Here is an 18,898-nt window from a genome sequence, read left to right on the forward strand (position 1 = left end):
CAATTCATTACATTGAAAGAGCGTGGCCTGTGGAAAAGTGGAGATTTTTCTTTGAAAGGACTGGTAATTTGAAAAGAGGATTTATTTTCAATAGCAGAATTCATTTATGCCATTGTAAAACTTTGCTTTCTGTTCAGCAGTTTACTAAACTCTCATATGTAATAGGTGATTAATCTTTGTTCCAGAAATACAGTTCTTATTTTTAGTGAAGTATCTGTTATGGAAAACATAAAATCTTTAGAAGAAAAAATTAAGAAGTCTTCACAGAATTTCATAATGTCATGTTCTGTCATGGTTGCCTAAATCTGCAACCGAATTATCCCTTAAACTGAGTTTCTCAGATTGAAGGGAATACAAGAAAAATCCAAGTTCTCTCCTTAAAGTGCTTTTAAATAAAATTTTAAATTTATAAGGAAACGATAAATGTTACATGTTTTACAGTTAAAACGGAGAAGAAGACGGTACAATTTAGTGACGATGTTCAGGTAGAAACGATAGAACCAGAGCCGGAACAAGCCTACATTGATGAAGTGAGTGATTTCCTGCCTGAGAACATCATACTGAATTCACCATTGAAGTTGCAATGGTTTTCTTCTCTTATTTAAAAAAAATTCAGTACTTGATTAATGCATGTGTTTTGTTGTTATACAACTTCAAATACAGATGAAGCAAAGATTCTCCTGGAAAGTTCCTCCCTAGTCCCATTCTTACCATGTCAGTGCTTATAGTTGTACCTCATTATTTTAATTCCTGCTTAATATTCCGTAGAATGGACTTATCATGACTTCATTATTCTGTTGTTGGACGGTTAGGTTGTTTTCAGTTCTTTGTGTGTTTTTTGCTATTACAAACACTATCATAATGAGACTTTTTGGGTATATTCAAAAGAATGTGTGACTTTTTTTTTTACATCTTTATCAGATTATAATTGCTTTACAATGTTGTGTTAGTTTCTGCTGTATAACAAAGTGAATCAGCTATACGTATACATATATCCCCATATCCCCTCCCTCTTGAGCCTTCCTCCCACCCTCCCCATCCCACCCCTCTAGGTTGTGTGTGACTTTTATTTTTAAATGCTCTGGAAATTATATTCTTTGTAACATTTTAAACTAATGATGAAAAATGAGATGTCATCTTTAAACTATGTGAGGGGATTTGTAGGTTTTTAGCCTTTTTTTAGAGGAGCCAGAAGCAGAAAGTTTGAAGAGCGCTGTTTTAGCGAAACGGGTTGTAGAAGCTGTGCTGAGAGCCCCCAGAGAATGTACTGGAGTCAGGGAAAGTTAGGTTTGGCTATAGCATTCCATTGGAAAATGCATGCTAGCGGTCTATCTAGAAACCTCATTTCTCTGATAGTAGACAATTTCAAATAGGTTGTAGAATTCTGTAAACAAAGAGAAGAGAAATTATCCATGTATTAGTTGACCCTCACTCTCATTTTACTCCCCTCTCCTTTTTTTGGCTGTAGGCAAACTTTTCTGACATGTGCCTTCTTTTTTAGACTACTTAAAATGAAAATTGTGAATCTTTTACGTTGAAAAATAATACCCATTTCTAAATATGGAATTCTTTTGACTTCAGAAGAGTGTATTAATATACGTGTGTCGTTTTCACTCTCTAGTGATTAATTCATCTCTCAAACTGTTATCCTTCTGTACAGAGTATAGAGTTTTGTTTTGGTATAAATAACTACTTTGCTTAGAATTGGTACTCTTTAAATTATTTACCTAAGTAACTATACTCAGTAGCATAACCATGTAAAAACCATGAATGGAGAAAAGTTTGTAATTATTACAGTAATATTCTTTGGTACATGAGATCTATATTTTGGTTTTTTAAAACTTGCGTATAGATACATCTCTACTAATGTAATGTATAGATGTATTTATGTAATGATGCCTTCATTAGTTCTGTTGGTCTTACAGCAAAAGATTCTGAAATAGATCTGAGTCATTGCTTTGAGATGCCTTCCAGCCTTTCACATAGGAGAATAGAGAAGCCATAAATCTTCCTCCTTTTTTTGATGACAAAGTGAAGCATTGGTGGAAAGAGAATGTAGAGTAAATCCTTCTGGTGCTACTTAGAAGAACAGCTGTACCAGAGCTGAGCTGTGCCTTACTGAAACAGCTGCTGTATTCTCCCTTGTAGAGAAGTAGTAATGGAGCTGTTAGTCACAAGTACTGCCAGCTTGAGAGAGAGGTTACACCTGTCAGCATGGCAAGACTACAGCTGCCCCTAAACAAAGTGACACAGAAGTCCACTAGCATGACTTAAGAGATTAAAGAACTCACATGTTGTAAGTTTAAATGTTGCTCTATTTCTTCTCATCTAAGAGAATTTCTGGTAGCCGTTTCAAAAGGGCTCTGACTTCACATGATAGTAAAGAGAACACACGGACAGTAAATACATAGAAGCGAAATTGAAGTCTTCATATCTGTGCATTACAGGATTAGCCACTATCTAACGAATGAAGTGAGAAGGTATTGTTGCATAATGATTTGTTACTTTTTATAGTAACAGTTTAATTTCTGTAGGATAAAATGGACCAACTGCTACAGATGTTGCAAAGTACGGATCCCAGTGATGATCAACCAGATCTTCCCGAGTTACTTCATCTTGAAGGTAAACCTTGTTTTCCATTTCCCTTGCAAATAAAGAATAATTAGGATTAAATCTAGTGTTCTGTTACAGAGTGGTTTTATATTTAAATAAAATTGAAAATGATATAAACAATGTTAACATTTCTGACTCTTCTGTGACCAGTCTCACGTTTATATGCAGTTTAATTGAACCTTTGGTAGAATTCAAATTCATATACTTTTCTACCCAAATTAAATATTTTATTCAACATTTAAAATGTTATAAAATGAAAATTGGTATTAAAAATTTCTGAGATCAATACAGTCAATCTAAAGTATTGATTTTATAAACAGCTAGGAAAATCAGTCTTGGGTTCTGTGGGCTAAGATTAATTAATAGAATTTTTATTATTCCAAATTAGGTCTTTTATTCCTTAAACTACATGAATATCCATCAGAGAGTTGCTTTCTTTTGCTGCATTTTCTTATATTTCTTTAAATCTTGTCATCTTAGCCATGTGTCACCAGATGGGGCCTCTCATTGATGAGAAGCTGGAAGATATTGACAGGTAAAAGAACATGCGCTCCGTCTGTACTGTGTACCTTCTTCTCCACAGATCTCTCTAAACTGCATATTGGAATAGAGCTGCCTTGTATTTTATTTTATTTTCATTTTAAAGATATGCCCGTTCTCATTCACTTGTTTTCTACTTGATGTGGGAATTAAAATTAGACCCATCTGCCCCCACTCCTGCTTTTAAATGAGGATTTATTTGACTTTCATTATGTTAGTCTGTTTTAAAAATAAGGGTTAACTATTATAATCATATTTGCTGTAAGCGGCATCATCAGGGCCCACACATGACCCATCTGTTATTAATGAGGGAAACCTGGATATTTGAGGTAAAGTCAAGTACAATAAGCTAGAGTCCTTCCAGCACAGCACCTAAATCTGAAACAGTTTTGGTTGCCTTGGAGCTAAACTATAGGATATTTTTTTTTTCATTACAAGGTTAAATTTTTAATAATGTCTACTTACACCACTCTTTGCCATTTTTGCTATTTTGATGCATCTTATTATTTAGAACATTATATCATTTAAATAGCAGTTATGTGTCACATTATTGTATATTTCAGAAAACATTCAGAACTCTCAGAGCTCAATGTTAAAGTGATGGAGGCCCTGTCCTTGTACACCAAGTTAATGAATGAAGATCCAATGTATTCCATGTATGCAAAATTACAGAATCAGCAGTATTATATTCAGTCATCTGGTGTTTCTGGTTCTCAGGTAAGCTTTTAAAAATGCAAGTATTTCATTTTAAATTCTCAAATATATTTGAGATTATTTGGAATAGCTGTGTTTTTGTAAAAAGTGAAACTTTCTAAAAGTGATGTTTGGAGTAAAAATAAAGTTAAAAAGATTTTTTCACTTGACATACTACACATTTGTAGTATGCTAGCTATAATAATAGTTCTTGTTCTAAAAAATTATTTTTCTGCAGGGGTGCACATCAATCACTGTCAAGCTTTAAAAAAAAAAAAACAGATACTTTGACTCTACCCAGACCTATTGAATCCAGGCATGAGGCCCAAACATCTGTATATTTTTAAAGCTTCATATCTAATTATCTAGTTAAGAACTACAATTTTTGTCTGTCTGAGTAAAATTTCTAATTATTACTAAATTCTTGTGAGTATCTACCATTTTCAGTTTTATAGTGACTTTCTTTAATCTGCATTTTTTCCATTCCTTTACATGAGAATGTGTGTAATGCAACAGAGAGCGCTTTTTCCTCTCGTCATGCCCAGCAACTATTTCAAGAGCCCATTTCCCACAAACTCACTAAGTTCAGGGTATAGGGAGTAGTTAGTTAGACACAACATTTTATCCATGTAGGGTAGCATAAACTTTGTGCAGATGAATTTTTTTTTGACGCAGTCCACTTCTGGAGTGAGGGGCCAGAACCCTGGAGAAGAGCAGCCAGGCCTGAGAAACGTGAGGCTGGATGACACCTACCCATGAGTCTTGATGCCAGTGTGAGCCAGCAGACAAAGAGAAACCCTTCACGTTCAATTCGCAAAGTACAAACAGTTGTATTTGTGAGGACTGGACTAGCTGCGTCCATAATGAAGACCTTTTGGATTCTGTGTGTAGTGAGTCTCGTGTGGCTTAACACAGCCTTCAGATGATTGTTGTTTTGTTTCCTGATGAGTGTGTTACTGTCCTAACAGCTGCTACAAGTCTCACTCCCTGGACAGTGGAGTTCTGTTTTCAAACATGTGAAATGGAAGGATCTAATGGATACTACAGAAAATTAGAATATTATGTGTGTTTAAGATTCGGGGGGCACTTAAGACTAATCTCTTTAGCTTAAAACAAGTATAGTTTTTAGGTGCAGGGGTACGCAAACAGTGGCCCAAGGGCAAAGTCCAGCCTCCCACCTCTTTTTTAAAATCAATTTTTACTGGAACACAGCTGTTCTCATTCGTTTCTCCATCGTTGCTGGCTGCTTTCTCTATGGGCAGAGCCCAGTAGTTTCAACAGAGCGCACATGGCCCACAAAGCCCACCCCATTTACTGTCTGGGCCCTGGACAAAGAAGTCTGCTGACCTTGCTTTAGGAGGATAGCTTGCTCTATGTTCAGTAAGCTGTAACTTAGGAGATACATCTCTGTGTAGATGCCTAGAAACAAATGCAGACTGTTGCTGTAATGCAGTGAATTCAAACACACTTCTTCAGCATTTGGGGGTTCATTTTAGGGAGATACAGTATCAACGTGGAAAGAGGGATTATATTAGTATAAAATTTCAAGGTAAGTTTCTTTACTGCTTCTGTACGGAGACAGACACGAGTTTAGCTAATGTTTCCCTAAAAACAAAAATCATCAGAAGCCCACTTCACTGAAAAGCACTTTTTAAAACGCCTGTCGTAAAGCAACTGTACCCCAATTAAAAATAAATAAATAAAATCTACATAAAAAAATAAAATAAAATGCCTGTCACCAGAAGGAACTCAGAAAACCATTTCAGAGATGTAATCGTTGCTCTTTTGTAAGTGAATGCATGCCTGTTGAAATCCGAGGGACCCTAATGTGTTTTGTCTCTGACTGTCCTAGGTGTACCCGGGCCCTCCTCAAAGCGGTGCCTACCTGGTCGCAGGGAGCGCGCAGCTGAGCCAGCCCCAGAGCTACAGCCTTCCCCCAGAGCAGCTGTCTTCTCTCAGCCAAGGAGCCGTGCTGCCTGCCAGCCCAGCCCTTCCTAGTCAGCAGGCTCAGGCTTCCTACCCCAAGTAATGTGATCATTGGCTCTTGTTTGCTTTTAGTGTTGTTAAAACTCTCAGGTGCCCTTGGTCGTCTGTAATCATAAAAAATGGATAAGAAAAATCCAGGGTAGGTGTCATCACTGATGCCAGACGGTCAGCCCCATCTGTGGTGGCAGGTGGGTTCTGTAGGAACCCCCTGCAGTGCTGCAGTCCTAGCCAGCATGCCAGCCCTCTGTCCTATTGAGTTCTTGAACTGCTGTATTCTGGTTTTAGCTTTGTGTTTTTTATATTCCTTCCATCATAATTTCTTTTGTTTTAATCTGAGTCTGTGATAATATTTGTTAAGAACTTCAATGTAACTTAAATTTATTTTGATAACTATAATTTAATGCTTTACACAGATTTCACATAAAAGCTGAATGTTCCTGTGGTTATTATTTTAGAATTTATAGTTCTGGGCTGTCTCTTAAAGACAAATATTCCCTTCTTTTTACCCTGTGTGGGAATTTAGTATATATCACAGCACGATAAACCACATGAAAAGAGACAGTACAAGAAGCTGTACGCCCCTGTGGTTCATGGGGCGAGTAGCTGAGTATGAAACGACAGGCCCATTGTTCTGGTCATTTACTTAGAATGCCCCTATCATGTAAATGATTATATTTATATAATCATATATTCATAATTTATAAATGCCTTTTCTACTTCAGTGGGCATCTAAGCAGAAGTCGTCACTTTGGATCGAATAGGTAGGCTTAAGAATTCAGCAGTGTGTAACTCCAGAGGTCATGATGTTCTGACTCACAGCAGGAGTTTCTTGGTGGCACAGGTACAATTTCTAGGGACCTTTCTATCAATGTTGGAGTTGCCCAGAATGCTCCCATACTGCCCTCACTATTGTATTGTTCATCCTCCAAAGAGTCACACTCTGGGGATGCTTGGGGATTGTCAAACATGATTTTGTGGTCACATCTCGTATTCTGAAGTGACCTTAAGAAGGATGGTGATGCGGAAGCCTGTTACAGGCATCAAACAGCAGCAACACGAAAACAGCGCCCCCTACTGGGTCATGTAGCTTAGGAAAAAGTTAGCTCTAACTCTGTCCAAGGACTTCTGTTTCTTTTCTTTTCTTTTTTTTTAAGTCTCAGTTTGGTAAAAAGCGAATACCCTTACATAGAAATTGGTAGGGAGCAACTATTAGGAGAATAACATGCTGCTTTAAAATTAGATCAAAGTGAGTAGAGGTAGGTATTGCTGAGAAGTTAGCCAGTGTACTCGAGTAGTATGTATAGGAACCTCTCAGATACTTTAGTATTAGCCAGAAGTGCCGCCTCTGTCCCAGCTAGTCCTCTGTTACCATGTCACATGCTGCTCTGGATGTTTCATTACTGGAGATTACTTGGGATCCATTCTTAGTTCAGAGCCTTGAGGAATTATCCTTGTAAGTGAGATTCTCTGTTGGGAGGTTCTTAAACCGTGACGTGCTGTAGAGCCAGAGCACCTTGCCCCTGTTTGCTGGGGGCTGCTCTGTCCTCTTCTGCCATTTGGATGCGAGACCCCCGTGCAGGACCCGCGCTGTGTTCCAGGGCCTGGCTACTGACGTGCTGTAGCTGTAAATGTCACCTCTCCAGAAACACGAGCACATTTCAATAGGTGCTTTTTGCAGAGCATTTCCTTGAAACGTGTAGCCCTCTTCGCTGGGCTAATTGCTGCTTGTTCTTCAGCTCTTAGCATAGCTTCGTCTTTACTAGAAGCTTGTCTTGCCTTCGCACCTCGCCAGCACTGTTCCTCCTCTGATGCTGTCTCAGGCCCCCAGCACCTCGTGTTATCGTGTCGTCCTCTGTATCTCCACTAAACTGTCATATCTTGAGAGCTGGAGTGGCAGCTTTCACCTTTAGAGCCACACTATGTAGCACAGAGTTTTACACCTGGTAGGAACTCAGTAAATATTTGATGGTAATTTCAAGGGCTGTGTTAGGCCAGTGAGATATATGTTTCAATACCTTGAAAAGGCTTCACACAGGCTTTGAGGCAATTTTTTTTTTTTTTTTTTTTTTGTGGTACGCGGGCCTCTCATTGTTGTGGCCTCTCCCGTTGCGGAGCACAGGCTCTGGACGCTCAGGCTCAGCGGCCATGGCTCACGGGCCCAGCCGCTCCGCAGCATGTGGGATCTTCCCGGATCAGGGCACGAACCCGTGTCCCCTGCATCGGCAGGCGGACTCTCAACCACTGCGCCACCAGGGAAGCCCAAGGAGGAATTCTTTCCCCCCCGCCGTTTTTGGTAGGCAGGTTTTTTCATGTCCCTCAGTTTGTATCTAGGAGGCAATTTCTTATTCTTTTACATAGAATTTTGGCTTTAGGGTGGTCACTTTTCCAGACTTCTGTCACCCTAGGGTGATATTGCTGATAACTGGGGATGGTGGTACTGATACAGTTTTCTAGACCTACCTGAGTGATGGTGGCCACGATGATACTAAGGTGACCAAAGCTACGTATTTACTTGTTGGTTATTTCATTTTACATCTGTTAAACAGATGTTTTCTGTGTCTGAGTTTGACGTTGTAGGTATAAGTGAGATCATACGGTATTTGTCCTTCTCTGTCACAGGGGCAAGGTTTCCTTCTTTCTCACGGCTGAATACTATTCATGTGTGTGTGTATCTCTACCTCTGCCTCACACCTTCTTTACCCATTTATCCCTTGACGGACCCTTAACTTTTCCCGTTTCTTGGCTATTGTGAGTAATGCTGCAATGAACATAGGAATGCAGATACCTCTTTGAGATCCTGATTTCAGTTCCTTTGGATATATGCCCAGAAGCAGCATTGCTGGATCATATGGTAGCTCTATTTTTAATTTTTTGAGGAACCTCCATACTGTTTTCCATACTGACTGTACCAACACTGCATAGATGTTCTCTTTTCTCTACATCTTCGCCAGCAGTCCTTACTTCCGGTGTTTTTGATCATAGCCAGTGCAACAGGTGTGAGGTGATACCGTGTGGTTTTGATTTTATTTTTCTGGTGGATAGTGATGTTGAGCGCCTTTTCATGTGCCTGTTGGCCATTTGTATGTCTTCTTTGGAAAAATGTTTATTCAGGTCCTCTGCCCATTTTTTAATCAGGTTGTTAAGTTGGTTTTCTTATAACATCTTTATTGGAGTATAATTGCTTTCCATTGTTATGTTAGTTGCTGCTGTATAACAAAGTGAATCAGCTATAAGTATACATCTATCCCCATATCCCCTCCCTCTTGTATCTCCCTCCCACTGTCCCTATTCCACACCTCTGGGTGGTCACAAAGCACCGAGCTGATATTCCTGTGCTATGCAGCTGCTTCCCATTAGCTATTTTACATTTGGTAGTGTATATATGTCCATGCAACTCTCTCACTTCGTCCCAGCTTACCCTTCCCCCACCCCATGCCCTCAAGTCCATTCTCTACGTCTGCGTCTTTATTCCTGTCCTGCCCCTAGGTTCTTTAGAACCTTTTTTTTTTTTCAGGGTTCCACGTATATGTGTTAGCATACGGTATTAGTTTTTCTCTTTCTGACTTCACTCTGTATGACAGACTCTAGGTCCATCCACCTCACTACAAATAACTCAATTTCATCCCTTTTTATGGCTGAGCAATATTCCATTGTATACATGTGCCACATCTTCTTTATCCATTCATCTGTTGATGGACACTTAGGTTGCTTCCATGTCCTAGCTATTGTAAATAGTGCTGCAATGAACATAGTGATACATGGCTGTTTTTGAATTATGGTTTTCTCACGGTATATTCCCAGGAGTGGGATTGCTGGGTCATATGGTAGTTCTATTTTTAGTTTTCTAAGGAACCTCCATACTGTTCTCCATAGTGGCTGTATCAATTTACATTCCCACCAACAGTGCAAGAGGGTTCTCTTTACACCCTCTCCAGCATTTATTGTTTGTAGATTTTTGGTGATGGCCATTCTGACCGGTGTGAGGTGATACCTCATTGTAGTTTTGATTTGCATTTCTCTAGTAATTAGTGATGTTGAGTATCCTTTCGTGTGTTTGTTGGCAATCTGTATATCTTCTTTGGAGAAATGTCTATTTAGGTCTTCTGCCCATTTTTGGATTGGGTTGTTTGTTTTTTTGATATTGAGCTGCATGAGCTGCTTGTATATTTTAGGGATTAATTCTTTGTCAGTTGCTTCATTGACAAATATTTTCTCCCATTCTGAGGGTTGTCTTTTTGTCTTGGTTATGGTTTCCTTTCATGTGCAAAAGCTTTTAAGTTTCATTAGGTCCCATTTGTTTATTTTTGTTTTTATTTCCATTTCTCTACGAGGTGGGTCAAAAAGGATCTTGCTGTGATTTATGTCATAGAGTGTTCTGCCTATGTTTTCCTCTAAGAGTCTTATAGTGTCTGGCCTTATATTTAGGTCTTTAATCCATTTTGAGTTTATTTTTGTGTATGGTGTTAAGGAGTGTTCTACTTTCATTCTTTTACATGTAGCTGTCCAGTTTTCCCAGCACTACTTATTGAAGAGGCTGTCTTTTCTCCATTGTATATTTTTGCCTCCTTTATCAAAGATAAGGTGACCATATGTGTGTGGGTTTATCTCTGGGCTTTACTTTCTGTTCCATTGATCTATATTGTGCCAGTACCATACTGCGTTGATTACTGTAGCTTTGCAGTATAGTAATTGAAGTCGGGGAGCCTGATACTTGCAGCTCCGTTTTTCTTTCTCAAGGTTGCTTTGGCTCTTCGGGGCCTTTTGTGTTTCCATACAAATTGTGAAATTTTTGTTCTAGTTCTGTGAAAAATGCCATTGGTAGTTTGATAGGGATTGCATTGAATCTGTAAATTGCTTTGGTTAGTATACTCATTTTCACAATGTTGATTCTTCCAATCCAAGAACATGCTATATCTCTCCATCTGTTTGTATTATCTTTAATTTCTTTCATCAGTGTCTTATACTTTTCTGAGTACAGGTCTTTTGTCTCCTTAGGTAGGTTTATTCCTAGGTATTATATTCTTTTTATTGCAATGGTAAATGGGAGTGTTTCCTTAATTTCCCTTCAGATTTTTCATCATTAGTGTATAGGAATGCAAGAGATTTTGGTGCATTAATTTTGTATTCTGCTATTCTACCAAATTCATTGATTAGCTCTAGTAGTTTTCTGGTAGCATCTTTAGGATTCTCTATGTATACTACCATCTCATTTGAAAACAGTGACAGTTTTACTTCTTTTCCAGTTTGGATTCCTTTTATTTCTTTTTCTTTTCTGATTGCTGTGGCTAAAACTTCCAAAACTATGTTGAATAACAGTGGTGAGAGTGGGCACCGTTGTCTTGTTCCTAATCTTAGTGGAAATGGTTTCAGTTTTTCACCACTGAGAATGATGTTGCCTATGGGTTTGTCATATATGCCTTTATTATGTTGAGGTACGTTCCCTATATGCCTACTTTCTGCAGAGTTTTTATCATAAATAGGTACTGCATTTTGTCAAAAGCTTCTTCTGCATCTATTGAGATGATCATATGGTTTCTATCCTTCAGTTTGTTAATATGGTGTATCACATTGATTGATTTGCATATACTGAAGAACCCTGGCATTCCTGGGATAAACCCCACTTGATCATGGTGTATGATCCTTTTAATGTGCTGCTGGATTCTGTTTGCTAGTATTTTGTTGAGTATTTTTGCATCTATGTTCATCAGAGATATTGGCCTGTAGTTTTCTTTTTTTGTGACATCTTTGTCTGGTTTTGGTATCAGGGTGATGATGGCCTTGTAGAATGAGTTTGGGAATGTTCCTTCCTCTGCTATATTTTGGAAGAGTTTGAGATGGATAGCTGTTAGCTGTTCTCTAAATGTTTGATAGAATTCGCCTGTGAAGCCATCTGGTCCTGGGCATTAGTTTGTTGGAAGATTTTTAATCACAGCTTCAATTTCAGTGGTTGTGATTGGTCTGTTTATATTTTCTGTTTCTTCCTGGTTCAGTCTCGGAAGGTTGTGCTTTTCTAAGAATTTGTCCATTTCTTCCAGATTGTTTTATTGGCATATAGTTGCTTGTAGTAAGCTCTTATAATCCTTTCTATTTCTGCAGTGTCAGTTGTTATTTCTCCATTTTGATTCCTAATTCTGTTGATTTGAGTCTTCTGCCTTTTTATCTTGGTAGTCTGGCTAATGGTTTATCAATTTTGTTTATCTTCTCAAAAACCAGCTTTTAGTTTTATTGATCTTTGTTATCGTTTTCTTCATTTGTTTTACATTTTTTTCTGATCTGATCTTTGTGATTTCTTTCCTTCTTCTGACTTTGGGTTTTTTTTGTTCTTTTCTAATTGCTTTAGGTGTAAGGTTAGATTGTTTATTTGAGATGTTTCTTGTTTCTTGAGGTAGGACTGTATTGCTATAAATATCCCTCATAGAACTGCTTTTGCTGCATCCCATAGGTTTTGGACCGTCATGTTTTCATTATCATTTGTTTCTAGGTATATTTTGATTTCCTCTTTGATTTCTTCAGTGATCACTTCATTATTAAGTCGTGTATTGTTTAGCCTCCATGTGTTTGTATTTTTTACAGATTTTTTTCCTGTAATTGATATCTAAGGTCATAGCATTGTGGTCAGAAATAACACTTGATACGATTTCACTTTTCTTAAATTTACCAAGGCTTGATTTGTGACCCAAGCTATGATCTATCCTGGAGAATGTTCCATGAGCACTTGGGAAGGAAGTGTGTTAGTTTTTGGATGGAATGTCCTATAAATATCAATTAAGTCCATCTTGTTTAATGTATCATTTAAATCTTGTGTTTCCTTATTTATTTTCATTTTGTTTGATCTGTCCCTTGGTGAAAGTAGGGTGTTAAAGTCCCGTACTATGATTGTGTTACTGTCGATTTCCCCTTTTATGGCTGTTAGCATTTGCCTTATGTATTGAGGTGCTCTCATGTTGGGTGCATAAATATTTACAATTGTTATATCTTCTTGCATTGATCCCTTGATCATTATGTAGTGTCCTTCTCTGTCTCTTGTAATAGTCTTTATTTTAAAATCTATTTTGTCTGATATGAGAATTGCTACTCCAGCTTTCTTTTGATTTCCATTTGCATGGAATATCTTTTTCCATCCCCTCACTTTCAGTCTGTATGTGTCCCTAGGTCTGAAGTGGGTCTCTTGTAGACAGCATATATATGGGTCTTATTTTTGGATCCATTCAGCCAGTCTATGTCTTTTGGTTGGAGTATGTAATCCATTTACATTTAAGGTAATTATCAATATGTTTTCTTCCTATTACTGTTTTCTTAATTGTTTTGGGTTTGTTATTGTAGGTCTTTTCCTTCTCTTGTGTTTCCTGCCTAGAGAAGTTCCTTTAGATTTGTTTTAAAGCTGGTTTGGTGGTGCTGAATTCTCTTCTTTTGCTTGTCTGGAAAGGTTTTAATTTCTCCTTCGAATCTGAATGAGATCCTTGCTGGGTAGAGTAATCTTGGTGTAGGTTCTTCCCTTTCATCACTGTAAATATGCCCTGCCACTCCCTTCTGGCTTTCAGAGTTTCTGCTGAAAGATCAGCTGTTAACCTTATGGGGATTCCCTTATATGTTGTTGTTTTTCCCTTGCTGCTTTTAATATTTTTTCTTTGTATTTAATTTTTGATAGTTTGATTAGTATGTGTCTTGGTGTGTTTCTCCTTGGATTTATCCTGTATGGGACTCTCTGCACTTCCTGGACTTGATTGACTATTTCCTCTGCCATATTAGGGTAGTTTTCAACTATAATGTTTTCAAATATTTTCTCAGTCCCTTTCTCTTTCTCTTCTTCTTCTGGGACCCCTGTAATTTGAATGTTGGTGCATTTAATGTTGTTCCAGAGGTCTCTGAGACTGTCCTTAATTCTTTTCAATCTTTTTTCTTTATTCTGCTCTGTGGCAGTGTTATTTCCACTATTTTATCTTCCAGGTCACTTATCCGTCCTTCTGCCTCAGTTATTCTGCTATTGATTCCTTCTAGAGGATTTTTAATTTCATTTATTGTGTTATTCATCATTGTTTGCTGTTTCGTTCTCCTAGGTCCTTGTTAAATGTTTCTTGTACTTTCTCCATTCTATTTCCAAGATTTTGGATCATATTTACTATCATTACTCTGAATTCTTTTTCAGGTAGACTGCATATTCCCTCTTCATTTGTTTGGTCTGGTGGTTTTTTACATCGGTCCTTCATCTGCTTCATATTTCTTGTCTCCCCATTTTGCTTAACTTACTGTGTTTGGGGTCTCCTTTTCACAGGCTGCAGGTTTGTAGTTCCCATTGTTTTTGGTGTCTGCCCCCAGTGGGTAAGGTTGGTTCAGTGGCTTGTGTAGGCTTCCTGGTGGAGGGGCCTGGTGCCTGTGTTCTGCAGGATGAGGCTGATATTGTCTTTCTGGTGGGCAGGTCCACATCTGGTGGTGTGTTTTTGGGTGTCTGTGAACTCAGTATGATTTTAGGCAGCCTCTCTGCTAATGGATGGGGTTATGTTCCTGTCTTGCTAGTTGTTTGGCATAGGGGTGTCCAGCACTGAAGCTTGCTGGTCCTTGAGTGCATCTGGGTCTTAATGTTGAGATGGAGATCTCTGGGAGAGCTCTCACTGGTTGACATTACGTGGGGCTGGGGGGTCTCTGGTGGACCAATCTCCTGAACTCAGCTCTCCCACCTCAGAGGCTTAGGCCTGACACCCGGCTGGAACACCAAGACCCTGTCAGCCACATGGCTCAGAAGAAAAGGGAGGAAAAAAAAGAAAGAAGGAAAAAAAATTACAATAAATAAAGTTATTAAAATAAAAAAAATATTAAAATAAAGAAATAAAGTAATAAAAAAGAAAGGAAGAGAGCCCCCAAACCAATAAACAAATCCACCAATCATAACAAACACTAAAAAGTAAACTAAAATAAACATATAAATCAGAAACTAGTCAGTTGCATACAGCAAACCCCAAGTCTGCAGTTTCTCCCAAAGTCCATTGCCTCAATTTGGGATGGTTCGTTGTCTGTTCAGGTATTCCACAGATGCAGGTACATCAGGTTGATCGTGGAATTTTAATCCGCTGCTCCTGAGGCTGCTGGCAGAGATTTCCCTTTCTCTTCTTTGTTCGCACAGCTCCTGGGACTCAGCTTTGGATTTGGTCCCACCTCTGTGTGTAGGTCACTGGAGGTCGTCTGTTCTTCGCTCAGACAGGACGGGGTTAAAGGAGCCGCTGATTTGGGGGCTCTGGCTCACTCAGGCCGGGGGGAGGGAGGGGCACGGAGTGCGGGGCGAGCCTGCGGCGGCAGAGGCCAGCGTGACGTTGCACCAGCCTAAGGCGCGCCGTGTGGTCTCCCGGGGAAGTTGTCCCTGGATCACGGGACCCTGGCAGTGGCGGGCTGCACAGGCTCCTGGGAGGGAGGTGTGGATACTGACCTGTGCTCGCACACAGGCTTCTTGGTGGCGGCAGCAGCAGCCTTAGCGTCTCATGCCCGTCTCTGGGGTCTGTGCTGATCGCCGCAGCTCGCGCTCATCTCTGGAGCTCGTTTAGGCGGTGCTCTGAATTCCCCTCCCCTTGTGCACCCCGAAACAATGGTCTCTTGCCTCTTAGGCAGTTCCAGACTTTTTCCAGAGTCCCTCCCTGCTAGCTGTGGCGCACTAGCCCCCTTCAGGCTGTGCTCACGCACCCAACCCCAATCCTCTCCCTGAGATCTGCCCTCCGAAGCTGGAGCCTCAGCTCCCAGCCCCGCCCGCCCCGGCGGGGGAGCAGACAAGCCTCTCCGGCTGGTGAGTGCTGGTCGGCACCGATCCTCTGTGCGGGAATCTCTCCGCTTTGCCCTCCGCACCCCTGTGGCTGCGCTCTCCTCCGCGGCTCCGAAGCTTCCTCCCTCCCCAGCCCCCATCTCCACCAGAGAAGGGGCTTCTAGTGTGTGGAAACTTTTCCTCCTTCACAGCTCCCTCCCAGTGGTGCAGGTCCCGTCCCTATTCTTTTGTCTCTGTTTATTCTTTTTTCTTCTGCCCTACCCAGGTATGTGGGGAGTTGGTTGCCTTTTGGGAGGTCTGAGGTCTTCTACCAGCGTTCAGTAGATGTTCTGTAGGAGTTGTTTCACATGTAGGTGTATTTCTGATGTATTTGTGGGGAGGAAGGTGATGTCCACGTCTTACTCCTCCGCCATCTTGAAGGTCCTCCTGAATTCTCCTGGATGGCTCCAACAAGGATGGTTCCCAGGGTAGTTTCTTGTGGCAGAAAGAATTCAGAGACAGAGGGGGAGGTCAAGAAAACAAAGTGATGATTTATTTAAGCGATGGATTTTTGGTTTTTTTGCCATTGAATTGTATGAGTTCTTTATGTATTTTGGATATTTACTCCTTACCAGATAATGTGATTTGCAAATATTTTCTCCCATTTCATAGGTTGCCTTTTGGTTTTGTTGATGGTTTTCTTTGCTGTGCAGAAGCGTTTTAGTTTGATGTAGTCCCACTTACTGATTTTTGCTTTTGTTGCTTGTGTTTTTGCTGTGTATTCAGGAAACCGCAGCCGAGACTAGTCTCAACAACCTTTTTCCCCTGTCTTTTCTTCTAGGATTTTTACAGTTTCAGGTCTTAAATTTAAGTTTTTATTCCATTTCAAGTTTATTTTCGTGTGCGGTGTAAGACAGGGGACCTTTTTCATTCCTCTGCGTGTGGTTATCCGGTTCTCCCAGCGCCGTTTGTTGAGGAGACTATCCTTTCCCCACTGAGTATTCTTGGCTCCCTTGGCAGATACTAGTTGACCATTGATTTGGAGTTTCTGAGCCTCAAGGCTCTTAGGGGCTAATGGAGGCAAACACACACAAAGTATGTTGTTACAACACAAATTACAAATAAAGGTATGTGCAGAGTGCTTGAGGAGCCTCAGGGTTCAGGGAAGACTTCCAAGAAAAATATGCTCTTAAGACTGGAGGAAAAAGTAAGAATGATTGTCTGTCATGGACAAAGATGTGGGTCTCATGCTTTTGTTTACCTGACATGCTGTGAAATGCATGGTACCCATGGAATGGATGAAATGGGGAGCAGTGAAAACGCACGGTGCATGTTGGGCGTTACCAGTGGTGCAGTGTTACTAAAGGGTTAAAGTCTCTGGGGGAGAGGTGAGAGAGACGCTTGGACTTATTGACAAGGATAATGGATGGTCCGAGATACCGTGTTAAGGAGCTTGGGTCTTGTCTGGGAAAGCCCGTAAAGAGCTTCAGATGGTGATAGTGTTGATGGATTCATAGGGACTAGATTAGGAGCTGGTGGGCTAGTATATTAGGCAAGAAATGATGAGTGTCTAACTACAAGATAGGGATGAGAAAAGGGTTATTTAGAGATGAGCAAACGATTGCCTATGGGTAACACGGTGGGGAGATAGTGCAGAGCAGAGATATGAGAGAATTGCTGGGTTTTAACCTTTGAACAACTGGGTGGATGGTAGAACTTTTAAGTTGAGATAAGGAATATAGTACAAAGTGGGAATGATTACAGTGATAGCTAACATTTATGGGGTAGTAAGCACTAGGTGTCGTGCTGTATGCTTTATGTGTATTAACTCATTGACGGTAATAACCCATGAAGTAGCTACACTATTATCCCCACTTTATAGATGAGAAAATTGAGGCAGGGAGCAACGGCTAAGGTCCCATTTAGCTAAGATACAAAACTAGGCATTTTGGCACCAGAGCTTAGCACTTAGTCTCAACATGATAACAATAGCATTGTTGTGACCCTTATCGATGTGACCAATAGCGTGAAACCTGAGTTCTTGTAATACTTTATATTTCACAACACAACACTTGTGGAATGATAATGGGTGATGCCTTTAAGCATGACTTACGTGGTTACATTAGTTGGTGGAATATAGTAGCAAATGACTATCTGTTATAATAGTGAATTGGTTTAATTTGTGCAAAGTACAAGAGTATTGGATTTACCAACATTGATTTATAAACAATCTAGGAATTGAAGAAAAGTTTAAAAATAGGCAGTATTTTGAAAATTTTAGGCAATTGCCCATTGTATAGCTTGTTTTACATTTTTCACAGAGAGGTGGGGGGGAAATCTGCTTGTTAAAGCTCTTCGTATTTCTCTTTGTATCCTGGTGTCTTACACATAGTGGAAACTCGACTGTCAGGTTGGGGATGGGAAGAGAGGAAGCCGAGACATGAATCAAGACAGCTCGAAGGAGTTCTGGTCGGTGGGATGGGAATCCATGCACAGTGGGGGGCACCTTGCACAGGAGCACACTGGCAGGTGGTCGGTCCCAGCAGGAGGCGAGGCAGGATGTAGCCGTGGGTGCAGACAGTGGGTAAATGTGTTAGTGGGAGTAGATAGAAGGTCTCTGTTGTTTGCTTCTCTGTTTTCAGGGAATAAGACAAAGGAGGATATCAGGTCTTCATCTCCCCTAGTCTTCCAGCACTGCTCTTAGGGACCAGCCATTTCCGTGCGGCCAGACCCAGTGGTCACTTCCTTTTTGAAATACTTTCTTCACTTGGCCATGACCGTGCTCTCTTAGTTTTCCTTCTGCCTTATTGCCACTCTTCAGCCTTCTTTGCCAGTGCCTCTTTATCTCCCTGACTTCTAGCTCTAGAGCTCAAAACGCAGAGTGCTTTTTCCTCTGTCTGCAGTCGCTCCCTGGGGGATGTCATTCAGGTCCCTGACCCTGAACGCCGCTTGTGTGTGCCGATGACCCCCGAATTCGAGCTCCGAGCCCTTACCTCTCTGCTGGGCTCCAGACCCGCATAGCTGACCACCTGCTCACTGGCATTTCTTGGCAGTCTCCTAGGTATCTCACTTGACATGTCCAAAACTGTGCTTGATTCTCCCTCCCCAAATCTGCCGTGGCCCTTATCTGTAGTCTTTTCCTTTTCAGTGAATGGCTACTGTACCAGAGTAGAGTAGGACTTAGTTCTAAGATTTTACCTCAGACATGATGTAAACTTCCTTTGATGGAAGTTCCTTCAAAATTGGACCCTTCCCTCCCCTTTCCTCCATGGCTCTCGCCAGCCGCCCGACGGGCTCTCACAGGGACGATTCCAGCAGCCCCCCAGTCAGGTCACCTGGCTT

General features: G+C 40.5%; 1 protein-coding gene across 1 annotated transcript in view; it reads left to right on the forward strand.

Moving 5' to 3' along the window:
• STAM (signal transducing adaptor molecule) overlaps window positions 1–18,898 on the forward strand; it is a 71,807-nt gene that overhangs the window by 46,399 nt on the left and 6,510 nt on the right. The window contains exons 9-13 of the mRNA XM_060006314.1: window positions 442–530; window positions 2,535–2,622; window positions 3,094–3,148; window positions 3,717–3,870; window positions 5,699–5,871. Of these exons, the coding sequence (XP_059862297.1) occupies window positions 442–530; window positions 2,535–2,622; window positions 3,094–3,148; window positions 3,717–3,870; window positions 5,699–5,871 (559 nt within the window). The remainder of the gene's footprint in view (window positions 1–441; window positions 531–2,534; window positions 2,623–3,093; window positions 3,149–3,716; window positions 3,871–5,698; window positions 5,872–18,898) is intronic.

This window comes from Delphinus delphis, chromosome 2 (assembly GCF_949987515.2).
Source record: "Delphinus delphis chromosome 2, mDelDel1.2, whole genome shotgun sequence".
Classification (NCBI taxonomy): Eukaryota; Metazoa; Chordata; class Mammalia; order Artiodactyla; family Delphinidae; genus Delphinus; species Delphinus delphis.